Source organism: Pseudophryne corroboree, chromosome 6 (assembly GCF_028390025.1).
Source record: "Pseudophryne corroboree isolate aPseCor3 chromosome 6, aPseCor3.hap2, whole genome shotgun sequence".
NCBI lineage: Eukaryota > Metazoa > Chordata > Amphibia > Anura > Myobatrachidae > Pseudophryne > Pseudophryne corroboree.
In genome coordinates, this window is record NC_086449.1 from 363626953 (window position 1) to 363643666 (window position 16714).

The window sequence follows — 16714 nt, forward strand, 5'->3', positions numbered from 1 at the left end:
CTGTGCAGAAAGGAAGCGCCTTTGACCCGCTTGCTTTTCTGAAGCCGAAAGGACTGTATCTGAAAATACGGTGCCTTCTTAGGCTGTGAGGAAACCGGAGGTAAAAAAATAAAATAAAAAAAAAAAAAAAATTTTTTTTTTCTTCCCAGCTGTTGCTGTGGATACGAGGTCCCAGAGACCATCCCCAACAATTCCTCACCTTTATAAGGCAGAATCTCCATGTGCCTTTTATAGGCAGCATCACCTGTCCACTGCCGGGTTTCTAATACCCTCCTGGCAGAATGGACATTGCATTAATTCTGGATGCCAGCCGGCAAATATCCCTCTGTGCATCCTTTATATATAAGACGACGTCTTTAATATGCTCTATGTTAGCAAACTATTTTCCCTGTCTTAGAGTATTAATATTATCTGACAGGGTATCAGACCACGCTGCAGCAGCACTATTTATGCTGATGCGATTGCAGGTCTCAGTATATTACCTGAGTGTGTATATACAGACTTCAGGATAGTCTCCTGCTTTTTATCAGCAGGCTCCTTAAAGGTGGCTGTATCCTAAGACGGCAGTGCCACCTTTTTTGACAAACGTGTGAGCGCCTTATCCACCCTAAGGGATATCTCCCAACGTGACCTATCCTCTGGCGGGAAAGGGTACGCCATCAGTAACTTTTTAGAAATTACCAGTTTCTTATTGGGGGAACCCACGCTACTTTACACACTTCATTCATTCATCTGATGGGGGAACAAAACACTGGCTGCTTTTTCTCCCCAAAAATAAAACCCCTTTTATGTGGTACTTGGGTTCATGTCAGAAATGCGTAACACATTTTTTATTGCCGAGATCATGTAACGGAAGTTCCTAGTGGATTGTGTATATGTCTCAATCTCGTCGACACTGGAGTCAGACTCCGTGTCGACATCTGTGTCTGCCATCTGAGGTAACGGGCGCTTTCTTGAGCCCCTGATGGCCTTTGAGACGCCTGGGCAGGCGCGGGCTGAGAAGCCGGCTGTCCCACAGCTGTTTTACATCATCCAGCCTTGTAAGGAGTTGACATTGTTGTTTAATACCTTCCACCTATCCATCCACTCTGGTGTCGGCCCCACAGGGGACGACATCCCATTTATCGGCCTCTGCTCCACCTCCACGTAACCTTCCTCATCCCACATGTCAACACAGCCGTACCGACACACAGCACACACACAGGGAATGCTCTGACTGAGGACAGGACCCCACAAAGTCCTTTGGGGAGACAGAGAGAGAGTATGCCAGCACACACCAGAGCGCTATATAATGCAGGGATTAATACTAACTGAGTGATTTTTCCCCCAATAGCTGCTTGTATAAACAATATTGCACCTAAATTTAGTGCCCCCCCCTCTCTTTTTAACCCTTTGAGCCTGAAAACTACAGGGGAGAGCCTGGGGAGCTGTCTTCCAGTTGCACTGTGAAGAGAAAATGGCGCCATTGTGCTGAGGGAGATAGCTCCGCCCCTTTTTCGCTGACTTTTCTCCCGTTTTTTTATGGATTCTGGCAGGGGTATTTATCACATATATAGCCTCTGGGGCTATATATTGTGATATATTTGCCAGCCAAGGTGTATTTGCTTCTCAGGGCGCCCCCCCCCCCCCAGCGCCCTGCACCCTCAGTGACCGGAGTGTGAAGTGTGTATGAGGAGCAATGGCGCACAGCTGCAGTGCTGTGCGCTAACTTGGTGAAGACTGATGTCTTCTGCCGCCGATTTTCCGGATTTCTTCTTGCTTCTGGCTCTGTAAGGGGGCCAGCGGCGCGGCTCCTGGACCGAACACCAATGGCCGGTTCCATGCGGTCGATCCCTCTGGAGCTAATGGTGTCCAGTAGCCTAAGAAGCCCAAGCTACCACCAGTTAGGTAGGTTCGCTTCTTCTCCCCTTAGTCCCTCGCTGCAGTGAGTCTGTTGCCAGCAGATCTCACTGTAAAATATAAAACCTACCATATACTTTCTTTCTAGAAGCTCAGGAGAGCCCCTAGTGTGCATCCAGCTCGGCCGGGCACAGGATTCTAACTGAAGTCTGCAGGAGGGGTCATAGTGGGAGGAGCCAGTGCACACCAGGTAGTCCTAATTCTTTTTTAGCTGTGCCCAGTCTCCTGCGGAGCCGCTATTCCCCATGGTCCTTACGGAGTCCCCAGCATCCACTAGGACGTTAGAGAAATCTTATTTTCTCTTACGTCCTAGAGCAGAGGATCTCAAACTCTGTCCTCGGGGGCACACAGTGCATGTTTTGCAGGTAACCCAGCAGGTGCACAGGTGTATTAATTACTCACTGACACATTTTAAAAGGTCCACAGGTGGAGCTAATTATTTCACTTGCGATTCTGTGAGGAGACCTGCAAAACATGCACTGTGTGTGCCCCCGAGGACAGAGTTTGAGAACCTCTGTCCTAGAGGATGCTGGGGACTCCGTAAGGACCCTGGGGATTATACCCAAGCTCCAAAACGGGCGGGAGAGTGCGGATGACTCTGCAGCACCGAATGAGCAAACATGAGGTCCTCATCAGCCAGGGTATCAAACTTGTAGAATTTAGCAAAAGTGTTTGAACCCGACCAAGTCGCCGCTCGGCAAAGCTGTAATGCCGAGACGCCCCGGGCAGCCGCCCAAGAAGAGCCCACCTTCCTAGTGGAATGGGCCTTTACCGAATTAGGTAACAGCAATCCAGCCGTAAAATGAGCCTGCTGAATCGTGTTACAGATCCAGCGAGCAATAGTCTGCTTAGAAGCAGGAGCGCCAACCTTGTTGGTTGCATACAGGACAAACAGTGCCTCTGTTTTCCTAACCCGAGCCGTTCTGGCTACATAAATTTTCAATGCCCTGACCACGTCAAGGGACTCTGAATCCTTTAAGTCCCGGGTAGCCACAGGCACCACAATAGGTTGGTTCATATGAAAAGAGGAAACCACCTTAGGCAAACATTGAGGACGAGTCCGCAACTCGGCTCTATCCACATGGAAAATCAGATATGGGCTTTTGTGTGACAAAGCCGCCAACTCGGACACTCGCCTTGCAGATGCCAAGGCCAACAACATGACCACTTTCCAAGTGAGATACTTTAATTCCACCTTTTGAAGAGGCTCAAACCAGTGAGACTTAAGGAACTGTAACACCACATTAAGGTCCCATGGTGCCACTGGAGGCACAAAAGGAGGCTGGATATGCATCACTCCCTTCACAAAAGTCTGGACTTCTGGGAGAGAAGCCAATTCCTTCTGAAAGAAAATGGATAGGGCCGAAATCTGAACCTTAATGGAGCCTAATTTTAGGCCCATATTCACTCCAGTCTGTAGGAAGTGGAGAAAACGGCCCAGATGGAAATCTTCCGGAGGAGCATTTTTGGTTTCACACCAAGAGACATACTTGCTCCAGATACGGTGATAATGTTTCGCTGTCACCTCCTTCCTAGCCTTTATCAGAGTAGGAATGACTTCATCCGGAATGCCCTTCACGGCTAAGATCCGGCGTTCAACCGCCATGCCGTCAAACACAGCCGCGGTAAGTCTTGGAACAGACAGGGCCCCTGTTGCAACAGGTCCTCTCTGAGAGGAAGAGGCCACGGATCTTCTGTGAGCATGTCCTGCAGATCCGGATACCAGGCCCTTCGAGGCCAATCTGGAACAATGAGAATTGTCTGTACTCCACTTCGTCTTATGATTCTCAATATTTTTGAGATGAGAGGAAGAGGAGGGAACACATAGACCGACTGAAACACCCACGGTGTCACCAGGGCGTCCACTGCCTGAGGGTCCCTTGACCTGGCACAATACCTCGGAAGCTTGTTGTTGAGGCGTGACGCCATCATGTCTGTTTGAGGAAGTCCCCACTGACTTGCAATCGCTGTAAAGACTTCTTGATGAAGTCCCCACTCCCCTGGATGGAGATCGTGTTTGCTGAGGAAGTCTGCTTCCCAGTTGTCCACTCCCGGAATGAATACAGCCGTCAAGGCGCTTACATGATTTTCCGCCCAGCGAAGAATCCTGGCGGCTTCCGCCAACGCCACCCTGCTTCTTGTTCCGCCCTGGCGGTTTACATGAGCCACGGCTGTGACATTGTCTGACTGAATCAGAACAGGCAGGCCCCGAAGAAGAGTCTCCGCCCGACAGAGGCCGTTGTAGATGGCCCTCAATTCCAGTACGTTTATGTGTAGACAAGCCTCCTGGCTTGACCATAGTCCTTGGAAGTTTCTTCCCTGTGTGACTGCTCCCCATCCTCGGAGGCTCGCGTCCGTGGTCACCAGAACCCAGTCCTGAATGCCGAACCTGCGACCCTCTAGGAGGTGAGCCCTCTGCAGCCACCACAGAAGAGATACCCTGGCCCTGGGGGACAGGCTTATTTTCTGATGAATTTGAAGATGGGACCCGGACCACTTGTCCAGAAGGTCCCACTGAAATGTCCTCGCATGAAACCTGCCGAAGGGGACGGCCTCGTAGGTTGCCACTATTTTTCCCAGTACTCTAGTGCATTGATGGACTGACACTCTTTTCGGTTTTAACAGGTCTCTGACCATGTTCTGGAGTTCCCGGGCTTTTTCCATCGGGAGAAAAACTCTTTTGTTCCGTGTCCAGAATCATGCCTAGGAACGCTAGCAGAGTCGTTGGAACCAATTGTGACTTTGGCAGATTGAGAATCCAACCGTGCTGTTGGAGCACTTTCAAGGAGAGCGACACGCTCTCCAGCAGTTTGTCTCTCGATCACGCCTTTATCAGGAGATCGTCCAAGTATGGGATAATTGTGACTCACTGCCTGCGCAGGAGCACCATCATCTCTGCCATTACCTTGGTGAAAATCCTCGGGGCCGTGGAAAGCCCAAACGGCAACGTCTGAAACTGGTAATGTCAGTCCTGTACAGCGAATCTCAGGTACTCCTGATGAGGAGGGTATATCAGGACATGAAGGTATGCATCCTTTATGTCTAGTGACACCATAAAATCCCCCCTGTCCAGGCTGGATATGACCGCTCGGAGCGATTCCATCTTGAATTTGAACATTTTTTTTTTTTTTTTTTTTTTAAGTACAGGTTTAGGGATTTTAGATTTAAAATGGGTCTGACCGAACCATCCGGCTTCGGGACCACAAACAGGGTTGAATAATACCCTTTTCCCCGGGGAACCTTGACCACCACTTGCTGTTGACACAGCTTTTGAATTGCAGCTAACACTACCTCCCTTTCCGGTGGCGAAGCTGGCAAGGCCGACTTGAAAAATAGGCGGGGGGGCACCTCTTCGAATTCCAGCTTGTAGCCCTGGGAAACAAATTTCGATTGCCCAAGGATCCACTTCTGTAAGAATCCAGATTCGGCGGAAAAGTCGAAGACGTGCCCCCACCGGTGTTGACTCCCTTAGGGGAGCCCCAGCATCATGCGGTGGATTTTGTAGAAGCCGGGGAGGGCTCTTGCTCCTGGGAGCTAGCCAACGCAGGTGTTCTTTTCCCTTTACCCTTACCTCTGGCAAGGAAAGAGGAGCCTCGACCTCTTCTGGCCTGTGTATCTGGCACTGCTGGGGGGGCATGTCCCGTGTAGCTGGCACTGCTGGGGGGGGCATGTCCCGTGTAGCTGGCACTACTGGGGGGGGGGGGGGCATGTCCCGTGTAGCTGGCACTGCTGGGGGGGGGGCATGTCCCGTGTAGCTGGCACTGCTGGGGGGGGATGTCCCGTGTAGCTGGCACTGCTGGGGGGGGGGGCATGTCCCATGTAATTTTTTTTGGGGAGAAATGCACGGATCCAAACTCTTCAAACAAAAAGCTATCAACATACACACTATATTTACCAAGTCTTACCTTCACTTTGCGGACTTCATTGGCCTGAAACTCTGGGGTACAGTTATGATGAATGATCCCTATACCTCCCATCAACTGCAATACAAGATGACATGACATGAAACATTCCCAAATGTAAATATTTTCAATTTTCTGCGCTTGTAAGCTTTCATTTTTTTGCACTTATAGGTAATGTATGTGGAGCTCCTGTCACACGAGCACGAAAGCCTAATTTAAAATCCAGCAAGATAGTGCAATTTTGCACCTTGGGCAAAGCCATGAACCAGTGCTACCGAAATGAGACCCCATAGACTATAAATACTGCAAGCCTCATGCCACAGTTGTCTATAACTCATCAAAATAAAGCGAATGTTTTACCACAAAGCAAAATAATGGAGCAGAGCTCATTTAGGTGCCTGTGCAATTTATAGGTAAACAAGTTAATAAAGTATAACAATGGAATTTGGACATTGATATTTTAGGTTTTAATAACTACTGCCACGTAGCCAAGCAATGTGTTATTGTTAAATAACTGTGATACAATTATTTTAATGTTCCCATTGTATTTAAGGGAAGACCACATACAAATATTTTTTGTTGCAGAGCTTTACTTAGCTTCTAGGATGGTGCTTGAAAGCCTGCTTGCATTTAATACAATTGCCTTAATTGCACTTCCCAATGATGGGTGTGCACTAATGTCAAACGATATGCAACATCATTAAGATATGCAACATCATTGCACATGGGATATAGCATCTCCAGGTGTGTGGTCATGTGAGAGAAAGACAAAATGTAGCCAATGTGGTAGCAATGAGCTCTTTTGCAGAAAACCTACACAGAGAATATATTCCACCAGGCAAATAACTATTGAAGTTAGAGTTTGTTTAAGTGGCTGCCTATAGTGTCTTTCAATACTAACAAGTCTAAAGTGAAACAGATCAAATAAAATAAATGTCCCACAAAGATCCCTCTTAAAAACAGTAAGGGCGTCACCCTATTAGCCGCTGTAAATTACCACAGCCAACTACCTCACCCGTGGCTATCCAATTAGCTCCTATGCAGTCATTTATCAGTGATATGGTTTGGTATTCCTCAGACAGGCCAAAACAAATCAACGATAAGAAGCCCCTTTACCCTGGTCGCAGCCATCAAAAATACATAGGTCCACGACTGTTCATATATCCCTTGTGTTTGTGCAAGAAAAATAAAATTTGTGGAACAGGGAAAAATAAAAAGAAGAAGAGAAAGGCTAATTGCACACCAACCCCCTTCCCCCCCCCCCCCCATTGCAAAAAAAATAAACTAAAAAATAAATATATATATATATATATATATATATATATATATATATATATATAGATATAGATTTATTTTGCTTATAATCTGCATTCTATTTTAACTATGCAAAACGTTATCCTCCTGGCAGAGATCATAAGGCTGAGCTTTGTACTCACCGCCATTGCAATAGCCATATCGGACTCAGTCACTGTGTCCATGGGAGAGGAAATCAACGGGGTCTTCAAAGTTATCTTACGAGTCAGGGCAGAAGTCAGGTCCTTTAAAACACATACACAATAAGTATTATTCATAGAATCCAATTTAGCATTGATTATATAAATACCAAACATTTTATGGTCTACAAAAGGGTTGGCAAACCAGTCAGAGACAAAGAGACAAGAAATCTTGTTAGGTACATCAAAGAGCAGACTTCGAGCCGAAGGCGCACTTGCAAAAATGGGGTGTGATCTTGTGCCTGCTAGGCCACGCCCCTGGTATAAAATACATCGAAAAAGCCAGATCCAACATAAAATACAATGAAAAAGCCACTTCTACATCAAATAATTGAAAAAGCCAGATCCGCATAAAATATATTGAAAAAGCCAGATTCACATAATACACTTCAGTTCCCCCATGTGTCACTCCAGCCAGCACCAGCCTGTGTGTCACTCCAGCCAGCACCAGCCTGTGTCACTCCAGCCAGCTCCCCCATGTGTATTCGGCTCCCTCAGTTCTCAGTCTACGTAGTGCTGCTGCATGTCTGGCTGTAGTGCAGCGGTTTACAGATCTCTTGTGGTCACGTGACTGAGTGTTGGGAGCCACATTTGAATAAAGAAAGAGCTGCACTGGGCTCGAGAGCGACGCGTTGGCCACCACTGGTCTACAAAGTAAAATGAACTGGATCATCAATATGTGGTAGAGCTCCCAGCTAGAATTTTACCAAATTACAAAAAACAAAACAAAAAAAAACCCATCATCAGGAATGGACTAGAACAGTGGTTCTCAAACTCTGTCCTCAGGACCCCACACAGTGCATGTTATGCAGGTAACCCAGCAAGTGCACAGGTGTATTAATTACTCACTGACACATTTTAAAAGGACCACAGGTGGAGCTAATTATTTCACTTGCGATTCTGTGAGGAGACCTGCAAAACATGCACTGTGTGGGGTCCTGAGGACCGAGTTTGATAACCTGTGGACTAGAATATTGCAATCAGTGAACCTTCTGTATAATCCAACGGTCACATGATTATTATACAAATCATTACTGTGAAGAATCTCCAGAGAACAGGATACAGCTCTTCATGCACTGACCACATCAGTCAACTATACCAAACATGAAAAGGGTGACCTTTGTGACCCACTGCTCAGTAAAGTGCCAACTGTGTTTAGGGGGCAGTTTCGATTATAGTTTATTAATCCAGCGATGACCTTGCACCTAGCACTTAGTTGTAGATTAAGATGGTCTTGTCATAAACATGGTGTGCTTAATTAGTATCATAGCACATACTGGATTAATTTATAAAAAGGATGTAGGTGCAGTGGCGTCACTAGGTGGGTGACACCATCTGAGGGAATGACACCAAAATAGCACAGCTGTTCTGCTATTTTGGCATCACGAGCAACGATGATGGATGCACAGGGCATGCCCACAGAATGACGAGAGGGGTCACAACCTGTGGTCACGCCCCCCAAATATACTCTGGGCGGGGGTGACATGAGGCCACACTTCCTTTGGCACATGCAAAGAGTTCACATTGGGTGACAAATCCTAGGGACGCCATTGTAAACAACTTTCTAGTTTTTTTTTTTTTTTTTTCCATTCCTGTTCCTTATGTGAACACAGTTCTGCATTTGGCAGGGATAGAACCTGAAGCCAATGCTCAAAGCAGCACAAAATGTTTCATGAGAGAATAAAGATCATGTGGGTAGCAGAGTTGTGTACTTATGTTAATAGAAAAGGGCGTCCTGTAGATTGCCAGCGTGATCATTTAGGCAGGTTTACTCTAGTGTTCCCACTATAGTGATTTAGCAAGGCATGGGGCCCTGACCATTTTTTTAAAGAAAAGTGTCCTGTCCTATACCAGAGAGCCACAGAGTGATTGAGTAGGGACAGGGTTTAAATAGGGAGGCCCTGGCAAGACACTCGAGTCCTGCCTGAAGCAGCACATTCAGCACCTCCTTGCACCCTGGGAGTGCCTGACCCGAAGTGCTCTATATAATCCAGGCTCAGGATCCTGCTTGGTAGCAGTCAGCAATGTGTATGCACTGAGCGCTTTTCAGCCCAGCGATGTCAGCGATCATCGCTGTTCATACACGCTGGGCAAAAACGCACAGTATATATGGAACTTTAGACATCCTGTATCACTATGGTAAGCGGTGATGCAGGATATCTTTTAGGACAAAGAAAAGCAAGATGTTAATGCATATCCCCATTAAATGACCAAATGCATGGACACTTCCTTAAAATGACAGTTGCAAACTTCAAATTGACCACAAGGTGGTAGCAGTTTCATATAGGAATGACATTCTAAGCACATCAGAGGTTTAGCTAAAACCCAGGTGGGGTGGGAGGTTTATTCTTTAAATGTAAATGCCTGATTAATGTTTACCATTACTTAGACACACTCTTTCAGAATTAAACTAAACTGGCCCATATCTTGCGACTACTCTTCAATGTCTTCCCCCATGGCAGCTTCAGATGCCCGATAGTCGCTGGGTGGACCTTGACATCTGGCAGGCAGTGTGCTGAAAGTTGTAGGCCTAGCAGCCTACTGGTAATTTTAAGCACAGTGACATCAAACAGCCATGTACGAGGTTTCCAAAAACTGCCCCCGCCCCCTACTCTGGCCATATGTTATAAAACACGTTAAAAGCTAGAAAGAAAGAAGAAGAAGAAGAAGAAAAAAAAAAAAAAAAAAAAAAAAAAAAAAAGGGTTAACAGTTGGTCAGAAAGGGGTTTTGACTGTAGAAGAGAGTTAAGGCCAGGTACACATCAGAATGATGTGCTCCCTGCCAACATATTGTATTGGCCACATACAGCAGAACGATTTAATGAACGCCAGAATGATCCCTTGTCCTGTCCTTCATCAAACTGCACCGAGTTACATGTGATATCTTCAGACTGGTTGTGCAGCACAGCCAGCCAGAAGATATCCCATGTAACCTGCTGAAGCATGCAATTGGGCATATACACTTCCTTATATGTTGTTTCAATTTGTCTGGAAACGCACATATTATGCAGATACTGGCATACCGTGTATTCACCTTACAAGTCATTGGGGCAGATGTATTAAGCCTGGAGAAGTGATAAGTGGAAGGTGATAACGCACCAGCCAATCAGCTCTTGCCATTTTGCAAACCTGTAATGATTGGCTGGTGCGTTATCACCTTACACTTATCACTGCTTTATGACTTCTCCAGGCTTAATACATCTGCCCCCCTGGACCTAATTCACATCTGTATGCACAGAGCTATGCAGCTGTGACTTGTCAGCCTACAGAATTGAGTACATGGTCTGACAGCAGCAGTACCAACGCTGGCGCCATGTTTCTCTATGTATGCAAATGCAGCTAAAGCCAGATAAACTGCCCAAAAACAGGCGTCGGCATTTTTGCCATCGCTTTCCGCTGCCTCCCATCAAACAGTCCCTTCCTGTCAATCACTCTGTTTACATTTTCACTGCAAGCTGCATCTGAAAGGTATCTTGGCACGTGCAGTGTGATCGTGACGTGGCGCATGTGCAGTCTACTGGTAAACATCGGTATTGTGTGCAAACATGAATTAGGCCCACTGTGTGCTGTACATTATTATTCTGCCTACTATGCAGTGCTGCCTACTGTGGTAAACTATAACCTGGAAAATGCTGCCAAGATGGTGATCATGTACAAATATATAGTCACTCACCACTTCATCAGCTGTGAAATCAATAAATCCAGGGAGAATCAAAAAGTCACTAAAAAAGAAAAAGAAACATTCTGTAAGTACACTATAGCACACTGATCAAACCGCATTTCACATTCAATGACCATGTTCAAGACTGATAGGAATGCAGAATGACCACATAATTGCAGAGCATTCAATCTCATAATATACACACAGCTACACATATCTGTGTATACTATCACAGAGCAGCAGTGTCATTATCAGCCTCCCAGGCCCCATAAATAAAACGTACACATAGGATGCACTTTAACTTTCATTTTGTAGAAACATTTTGCCAGCAAAAGTCTGATCTGTTAAAGAATGAGGAGTCAACATCCAGTATATAGGCTGCATCCCTGACACTATAATATCTCGTCGTTAGTTTATGGAGTGTAACTTTCCCCTCTCCCCAGGAATCCCACTCCTTATTACAATAGATGTGGAAAGCTGGATTGCAGGGAAAAAATGATGAGCACTGTATCCACTGCATAATCCTTTAATCCGGCTCTGGTATGATACATACATTTTGAGGACATGCTTATATAAACCCCAGGTACAGTAAACTTAGGCAATTCTGAACAGTACATCACTAGTTATGCATGATGAAAGTAGAATGTATTCTAAAAACAGACACACATGCACTGCACAAGATGTTCCTGCGTACACTGTATTGTATGTTTGGTATGCTAGTTTTGCACAATTCTATGCTTTAGCCTACACACAGACTTCATTATCAAGACCACCACCACTTGAAGAACAAAGCATGCATATGCTGATAATAAAGAATAAATGGGTCAGATGTATTAAGCCTTGGAGAGTGATAAAGTGAAGAAAGATACCACTATCCAATCAACTGTCATTTTTCAAACACAGCCTGTGACATGGCAGCTAGGAGCAGATTGGCTGGTATTTTATTTCTCTCCAAGGCTTAACACATCTTCACCTTAGATGCTTAACTCACAGGCACCAGGAATCCAGCAATATACAAATACAAACAGTAAACAAAGATGGACTAGCAAACCTTGACGTAGTATGGGTCGTTGACCACATTTTCTACAATAAAATCTGCATGGGGGGGGGAATTCAATTGAATGTAATGTTGTGTAACTCAGGGAAGTAGTGCCCATCGCTATTCAATTGACTGCATCAAGCCCGACACTTGCCTAAGAATTAGTTGTGTTAAACTGCATTTTCGGACTTAAGTGCCGAGCGCAAAGATCCTAGTGCATGCAGTAATCCTACAACTAGCATTGTGGCACTAGTTAAGTCTAATTTCTGCTCGCACCTCAGGAGGATATGACCAAGTTTCCTTTAGTCGCGGGTTTGCAGTGAGGCCATATGAACAGCTCCGGGCACGTGTTGGGTACGCGTGACCGGCGGTCAGCATACAGACACCAGGATCCCAGTTTGGGAGAGCAACAAGCCCCTTGCGGGCTCTATTCCCACTCTGGGAATAGTCCCTGCTGGTCGGCATGCTGACCATCGGGATTGTGATCGGGCAGGATTTAGAGGCCGGTATTGTGACCGGCAGTCACATACCCGCAACGCCCAGGCACTCATTACCAAAGCAAAACATCACGTTCAAATGAAACCACCCCCCTCGTGTTTAAAGTTGCAAAAATAGGATTTTAATACCTACCTGTAAATCCTTTTCTCTTAGTCCGTAGAGGATGCTTCAAGAACCATGGGGTATAGACGGGATCCGCAGGAGACATGGGCACTTTAAGACTTTAAATGGGTGTGAACTGGCTCCTCCCTCTATGCCCCTCCTCCAGACTCCAGTTATAGGAACTGTGTCCAGGGAGACGGACATTTAGAGGAAAAGGATTTATTTAACGTTTTTAAAACCAAGGTGAGATACATACCAGCTCACACCACTAACACGCCGTACAACATGGCATTCAACAACAACGCATGCAACGGCATGACCAACATCAGTCACAGACTGACTGAACTTAACTCAACATGAGCGTAACTACAACCAAACTGCAGATACAGCCCACACTGGGACGGGCGCCCAGCATCCTCTACGGACTAAGAGAAAAGGATTTACCGGTAGGTATTAAAATCCTATTTTCTCATACGTCCTAAAGGATGCTGGGGATGCTTCAAGAACCATGGGGTTTATACCAAAGCTCTAGAACGGGCGGGAGAGTGCGGATGACTCTGCAGCACCGATTGACCAAACAAGAGGTCCTCCTCAGCCAGGGTATCAAACTTGTAAAACTTCGCAAAGGTGTTTGATCCCGACCAAGTAGCCGCTCGGCAAAGCTGTAATGCTGAGACCCCTCGGGCAGCCGCCCAGGATGAGCCCACCTTTCTGGTAGAATGGGCCTTCACAGATTTTGGTAACGGCAATCCTGCCGTAGAGTGAGCTTGCTGAATCGTATTACAGATCCAACGTGCAATAGTCTGCTTGGAAGCAGGAGCCCCAATCTTGTTGGGAGTCCACAGGACAAACAGAGCATCTGTTTTCCTAATTTGAGCCGTTCTGGCGTCATAGATTTTCAAAGCTCTGACCACATCGAGAGACTTCGATTCCGCCAAAGCGTCAGTAGCCACAGGCACCACAATAGGCTGGTTTACATGAAACGATGACCCCCCCCCCCCCCTTTGGCAAAAATTGCTGACGAGTTCTCAACTCCGCCCTATCAGCTTGGAAGATTAAATAGGGGCTTTTGTGAGACAAAGCCGCCAATTCAGATACCCGCCTTGCGGAAGCTAAGGCCAACAACATGACTACTTTCCAAGTAAGGAACTTTAACACAACCTTACGCAAAGGTTCAAACCAATGAGATCCCATGGCACCACAAAGGGAGGTTGGATGTGTAGTACGCCTTTCACGAAGGGAGGTCAATTCTTTCTGGGGAAAAAAAAACAAAAAAACGATAAGGCCGAAATTTGTACTTTAATTGAGCCCAACTTTAGGCCCGCATCCACGCCAGCTTGCAAAAAATGGAGCAAACTCACCAGCTGAAATTCCTCCGTAGGAGTCTTCTTGGATTCACACCAAGACACATATTTCCTCCAAATACAGTGGTAATGCTTTGCAGTTACTTCTTTTCTAGCCTGAAGTAGTGTGGGAATGACTTCACTGGGAATACCCTTCCGGGCTAGGATTTGGCGCTCAACCGCCATGCCGTCAAACACAGCCGCGGTAAGTCTTGATACACGCACGGTCCTTGTTGCAACAGGTCCTCTCGTAGAGAAGAGGCCAGGGATCTTCTATGAGAAATTCCTGAAGATCGGGATACCAGGCCCTCCTTGGCTAGTCTGGAACAATGAGTATCGCCTGAACCTTTGTTCTTCTTATCATCTTTATCACCTTTGGAATGAGTGGAAGTAGAGGGAACACATATACCGACGGAAACACCCACGGTCTCACTAGGGACGTCCACCGCCATCGCTTGAGGGTCCCTTGACCTGGAACAATATCTCTGAAGTTTCTTGTTGAGGTGGGACGCCATCATGTCTATTTGAGGAATTCCCCAACAACTTGTCACTCCTGCAAAGACCTCTTGATGTAGACCCCACTCTCCTGGATAGAGATCGTGTCTGCTGAGGAAGTCTGCTTCCCAGTTGTCCACTCCTGGAATGAAGACCGCTGACAGAGCGCTTGCATGTTTCTCCGCCCAGCGAAGAATTCACGTGGCCTCGGCCATTGCCGCTCTGCTTCTTGTTCTGCCCTGGCGGTTTATGTACACCACTGCTGTTATGTTGTCCGACTGAATCAAGACGGGCAGACCGCGAAGAAGATGATCCGCTTGCAGAATGCCGTTGTAAATGGTCCTTAATTCCAGAATGTTTATGTGCAGACAAGCTTCCTGGCTTGACCATTTTCCCTGGAAATTTCTCCCCTGTGTGACTGCTCCCCAGCCTCGGAGACTTGCATCTGTGGTCACCAGGATCCAATCTGAATCCCGAACCTGCGTCCCTCCAGAAGGTGAGAACTGTGCAACCACCAAAGAAGGGAGATCCTGGTCCTGGAAGATAGGAATATTTTCCGGTGCATGTCCAGGCGAGACCCGGACCACTTGTCCAGCAGGTCCAACTGAAAGACCCTGGCATGGAACCTTCCATACTGAATGGCCTCGTAGGCCGCCACCACCTTCCCCAGTAACCGAGTGCATTGAAGAAACGACACTTGCCGATTTCAGAATCTGTTTTACCATGTTCTGTATTTCCAGAGCCTTTTCCACTGGAAGAAACACTCTGTAATTCTCTGTCCAGAATCATACCCAGGAACGACAACCGTGTCGTCGGAACCAATTGTGATTTTGGCAAGTTTAGGAGCCAACCATGTTGTAGCAGAATCGTCAGAGAGTGCAACGTTTTTCAGCAATTGTTCCTTGGATCTCGCCTTTATCAGGAGATCGTCCAAGTACGGGATAATTGTTACTCCCTGCTTGCGCAGGAGCACCATAATTTCCGCCATAACCTTGGTGAAAATCCTCGGAGCCGTCGACAGACCAAACGGCAACGTCTGGAATTGGTAATGACAATCCTGAACAGCAAACCTCAGGTATGCCTGATGTGGAGGATATATGGGAACATGTAAGTAGGCATCCTTTATGTCGACCGACACCATAAAATCGCCCTCCTCCAGACTGAATTTTTTTAGAAAGAAATTCGAGATTCCATCTTGAATTTTTTTAGAATGAAATTGAGAGATTTTAGGTTCAGAATCGGTCTGACCGAGCCATCCGGCTTTGGTACCACGAACAGACTTGAATAAAAACCCTCCCCCTGTTGTGACGGGGGTACCGTGACAATGACTTGATTTTGACACAGCTTTAGTATCGCAGCGCATACAACCTCTCTTTCTGGAAGTGAAACTGGCAAGGCCGATTTGAAAAATCGGTAAGGGGGCATGTCCTGAAACTCTAATTTGTACCCTTGGTCTACTATTTCTAATATCCAAGGATCCAGGTCAGAGTGCCCCCAGACCTGACTGAAGAGCCTCAGACATGCCCCCACTGGTGCGGACTCCCGCAGAGGAGCCCCAGCGTCATGCGGTGGATTTGGTAGAAGCCGGAGAGGACTTCTGCTCTTGGGAATTTGCCACAGCCGGTGACCTTTTTCCCCTTCCTCTTCCTCACGCAGCAAGGAAGGAGGACCCTCGTCCTTTCTTGTATTCATTGGGCCGAAAGGACTGCATCTGATAGTGGGGCATTTTCTTCTGTTGTGAAGGAACATAAGGTAAAAATTACGACTTATCCGCGGTAGCCGTAGATACCAGGTCAGTGAGGCCGTCACCAAACAAGACACTACCATTAAACGGTAACGACTCCATTGCCTTCTTAGAGTCAGCTCAGCATTCCACTGATGAATCTACAATGCTCTCCTTGCCGAGACTGCCATGGCATTGGCCCTAGATCCCAAAGGGGCCAATATCCCTTACAGCTTCTTTTAACTATGCTGCAGCGTCCCTGATATGACCCAGAGTCAAAAGCACATTATCCCTGTCTAGGGTATCTACCTCAGATGACAAGTTATCTGCCCACTTTTCAATAGCGCTACTCACCCATGCCGAAGCAACGGCAGGCCTGAGTAGCGAACCCGTAGTGACATAAATGGATTTTAGTGTATTTTCCTGCAGGATCCTTTAGGGCTGCTGTGTCAGGAGACGGAAGCGCCACCTTTTTGGATAGACGCGATAAAGCTTTGTCTACCGTGGAGGTTGACTCCCACTTTTCCCTGTCCCCAAAAGGAAACGGATATGCCACTCG

At 46.7% G+C, this 16714-nt stretch overlaps 1 protein-coding gene across 5 annotated transcripts in view; it reads right to left on the reverse strand.

The window, feature by feature from the left end:
* IMPDH1 (inosine monophosphate dehydrogenase 1) overlaps window positions 1-16714 on the reverse strand; it is a 133815-nt gene that overhangs the window by 86407 nt on the left and 30694 nt on the right. For all 5 annotated transcript variants that reach the window (XM_063926682.1, XM_063926681.1, XM_063926679.1 and 2 more), the window contains 3 exons: window positions 10968-11016; window positions 7238-7339; window positions 5805-5879 (listed from right to left, as the gene is read on the reverse strand). In XM_063926682.1, coding sequence (XP_063782752.1) covers window positions 5805-5879; window positions 7238-7339; window positions 10968-11016 — 226 coding nt within the window. The remainder of the gene's footprint in view (window positions 1-5804; window positions 5880-7237; window positions 7340-10967; window positions 11017-16714) is intronic.